This window comes from Lupinus angustifolius, chromosome LG03 (genome assembly GCF_001865875.1).
Source record: "Lupinus angustifolius cultivar Tanjil chromosome LG03, LupAngTanjil_v1.0, whole genome shotgun sequence".
Taxonomy (NCBI): Eukaryota; Viridiplantae; Streptophyta; class Magnoliopsida; order Fabales; family Fabaceae; genus Lupinus; species Lupinus angustifolius.
Genome location: NC_032011.1, coordinates 7,203,702 through 7,207,881, shown reverse-complemented (window position 1 = coordinate 7,207,881; position 4,180 = coordinate 7,203,702). Strand labels below are relative to the sequence as shown.

The 4,180-nt window shown below is 30.4% G+C and overlaps 1 protein-coding gene across 1 annotated transcript; it reads left to right on the top strand.

Annotated features, from left to right (window-relative positions):
• LOC109342309 lies at window positions 1-1,501 on the top strand. The gene is made up of 4 exons (XM_019580320.1): window positions 1-112; window positions 395-487; window positions 785-1,102; window positions 1,430-1,501. Exons 2-4 carry the CDS (start codon window positions 485-487, stop codon window positions 1,499-1,501), a joined length of 393 nt encoding a protein of 130 aa, XP_019435865.1. The 5' UTR covers window positions 1-112; window positions 395-484.

Below are 4,180 nucleotides of genomic sequence, written 5' to 3'. Positions count from 1 at the left end.
AACATTGGCATCTGATTGCAAGTTGTTTCCAATAGATTATGATAAGTGGTCAGGTGGACGTAGTGGTATACCGTCTACTTATTTTACAGAGTGCTTTGATACAATCATAAAGGTATAACAATTATACATGTATAAATTTCTATCTCTAATATTATTTGTGTTTATATGTAAAATTGATATTGACAAATTCATGTCACTTTTTGGAAGCATCGCTTCTGTTTTAGGACTAGTGAACGCATTTCAAGACGATATTGCAAACTTAGTCTTGGGAGAAAATGGTGTGCAAGTAAACAAAGATTATGGAATGAGTTCTCTGATCCAGCCAAGACTAGAGATGAAATCGTAAGAAATGTTCCAATTGGAATAGACAAAGATCAGTGGAATTTTTTCATAGGAACTTTGTAGGAAAAACAAAGAAATTCGAAAGAAGCAAGTAATTCCACATACTGGTGGTTCTAAGCCTAATTCAAGAAGAAGGCGTGAGATGGTAGTGACATTATGATGTTACTTTTTTTTATTTATTTAGACTTTGCACTTATTACTTTTTATTTATTTAGAAAAGCTCAATTTTGAATTAACTTTTCTATATTTTAGATGGTGAATGTGAAGCCACCAGGTCGTGGAAACTTATATGTTGCCACTCATAAAAGGAAGGATGTAACATTTGTAAATGAAACGGCAAGGAATGTAGCGATATGTTCAATCTAATTAAGTAATCTTGTTTGCATGCAATGAATTCTGATCTTCAATTTTTACAATTGATAACATTTTTGCATGCATGTAGGAACAAATTCAAGAGGCTTTGACTCAAACCAACGTTGATGAATCTGAAGCTTCTCCTCATGATTCAGTTGGTAGAGTGATGGGACCAGATCACTCTGGGAGAGTGCTAACCATGGGCATGGGAGCAGTTCCTACAAATACATATAGGAATACTAGACTTCGAGGTTCTGATTTGAGTCACTCTTCATCATTTGTTGCTGCATCTTCATCTTCTAACAATTGGCGAGAGAGATGCAATAATTTGGAATCAGCATTTAAGTCCTACATCATAATGAAAAAAGGAGGGATCCCTGAAGGATTGGCTAACTTCTTTACACATGTATGTGCAAGTATCATTACTATATTCATTATTTTGTTTGTTTGTTTGTTTCCTATTTATATAACAATTAGACAATGTTTGATTTGTAGTGTTTGGTCTATATAATATTGCAGTAATTAGTTCATAAAAAATTGATAAAATCAAAGTAAATTCAGGGTTGTGTACTACTACAATTGTAAGGTGTGAATACCATCTATAGAAATGTTTTACTCAAGTGTGCATAATCATAGGATATGCAATATTATATGAACCAAGTGTATATAATGATGCCGTAATTATCAATATTTTTTATCGTTCCAACTAAATGTTTTCATTTTATTATTTCAGGAAAATGATGATGCAAGTATGCCTAATACACCTTTGGGTGCAAGAGGATCATCTGGAGCAAGCAATAGTTAGGATTTATGTTATGCATTTTGTTTTTTAAGTGTCGTATGAGACTACTTTTAGTTTTTTGAGATTTTATGGTGTATTTGGATTTATAATGAATGATGGATTATAACTCTTTCAACTATGTTATGTTACCTTGGTTATTTGCAATACAATTTTATTATTGTTAAGAACGTTTGTATTTAGTATTTTATATTTAAATAATATTTATAAATTAATGAGATTAAAGTTGTGAAAATTGTGAAATTAAATTAAGGTTGAAATCCTCTAGAAACATATAATAGTTATCTCTTTCAGCAGGTCTCTATATATTATTTCAAGTTGTGGAGGTCAAAATGCTCCACAATTAACATTCTCAAATAGTGGAGGTTTAAAGCCTCCATAGTAAACATTAGAAAAACCTCATGACATAGTGGAGGTTAAAAAACTCCACTAATAAACCTCTACAAATGTATAGATATCAGAGGTTTTTTAAAACCTCCGCAAAACGCTTCTAGCGGTCATAACTGTGGAGGTTTTTGAAACCTCCGCTAATTATATTGTGGAGGTTAAAAACCTCCGCTAATCGCAAAAAAAACCTCCACTAAATACAAAATCTGTTGTAGTGATACTATACCACATCTATTTCAAAGTTTGCACTTTCTCAGCCATTTGATATTCTCTTCTGATTCCAAGCCCTCAATAGAAGAACTTAAATCCTCGAGGAACCTAACCAACACATATAAAATCAAAGATATTATGCTTTAGAATTAATGCTATCGAATAAATAAAGAGCAGGAATACAATGGAACATTTAATAAACATAGAAAAACTGAAAACAAATTTTGACCAACTTTGGAATTTCCGGCACTTCCATCACTTTCTTGGTGAACATGAATATGAAATTTATAAGTAAAAAAAATAGTGAAGTAAGAAGAGAAGAAGATTTGTATAAGAAGAGAATATCATATGGGTGAGAAATTGTAAACATTGAAGGAATAACAAGAGAATATCAAGTGTGTGAGAAATTGCAAACTTTGTAGGAGCTATAGTGCATGAAGGCGAGGAGAAAGAGAATGAAGAAAACATGTGATTAAAATAAATATTATGAGCCTTTAGATTATAATAGAATGAAGAGTAGATTTGGAATAACTCTTGAAAGTTACTCCAGGAGTAACTTGATCCCTCCCCTACAAATAAATATAGTCCTAATATAATCTCTACCACGGGTCAACCATTTAGGGGTGCTGTAAGTGCGTGATACTACACACATACTAAATGGGCTCCAAATTGTTTTACCTACACAACTATTCTCAACTCTACAATTCTTATAAAAAAATCACTCTCACAATTAAGGGTGGAAATAATCCATATCACGCTAGACTTTGCCTTAAACATGTCGAGTCTATATTGCATATAGGAGCTTGAGCCTGACCTGCTAGTCTACTTAGAAAAATTTCAAAGCCTAGGTCTTGTCTGTTTAAAAGCTTGGTCTGACCTATTAGCATATTTAAAGCATATTATACTATATTATCTTGAAATATGATATTGTGTCTATATTTAAATAGATTAATAGACCTACTTTTAACTAGACTCTTATAACTCTAACAATTAAATAATATTTTTGTATACACTTTATATTAAAATTACATATATAATAACATTAATTATATTAACATTGTATAATATTAACATTATTACATATAATATAACTAAATAGAGCGACCTATTAAGCTTAATAGGTCTTTTAGATGACCTAAAACATGATCTGATAAACTAAATATGCTTTTCAAAAAGCCTGAGTCTGACCTGTTTACAAAAAAAGTCTGATATGGCCTAGTCTGTTATAGGTCAGGTAATAGGCTCCATATAGGCGGTCTGACCTACTTCCATCCTACTCATAATACAACTCATCTATTGCTTTTACTTTGTTTAAATAGTTATATTATCAATAGTGTTACTTGATACATGAATTTGTTCAATAGTTTGCTAGTTATATTGATCATTGTATTATATTATCATATCTTGATGTATAATTAAAATATTGAACCAAGTTATTATAAATAAGTATAAAGAAGTATCATATACAAGAAACTTGAGTGATATTAAGTTATTCAATAATAATTATGGTTTTAAGTTAACATGTTTATCAAAAGTTGCATTGATTTTGAAATTCAATTACTACTAAATTAAAAATTAAGTGCGATAAAAATATTGAGATTAGATTTTGCTACAAATTCATTCAATATCTGAATGATTTAACTCACAAAACTATCTTTTATTTGATTTCTCAACATCACTATTTAGCATCATTAGTATCCTATTGAAAATGTCAACAACTCATTTCCTGAACCATCAATTCCTTGAGTGATTAACAAAGTGAATTATAATAAGCTTGGATGTTATATTCACTAATATAATTGTTTCCTAAAAACTAGATCTACTAGATGATATATTCTAGTTCATGCTTTACCTCATAAACTAAAACAAGAATTAAGAATATATAACATAAAAATCATTGTATAAACATGAATATATTTAAATGAACCGAAATAGATGATACATCAGAGTGAATAGCTACACCTAATCCCAATAGAGGAGAAGTTAGTTACTCATTTCCATGATCACCAACACAATGAGGAAGAGAAGATGAACACCCCCATGGAAGAGCACTAAGTTGAGCTCAATAAGAATATAATGGCTTCAATA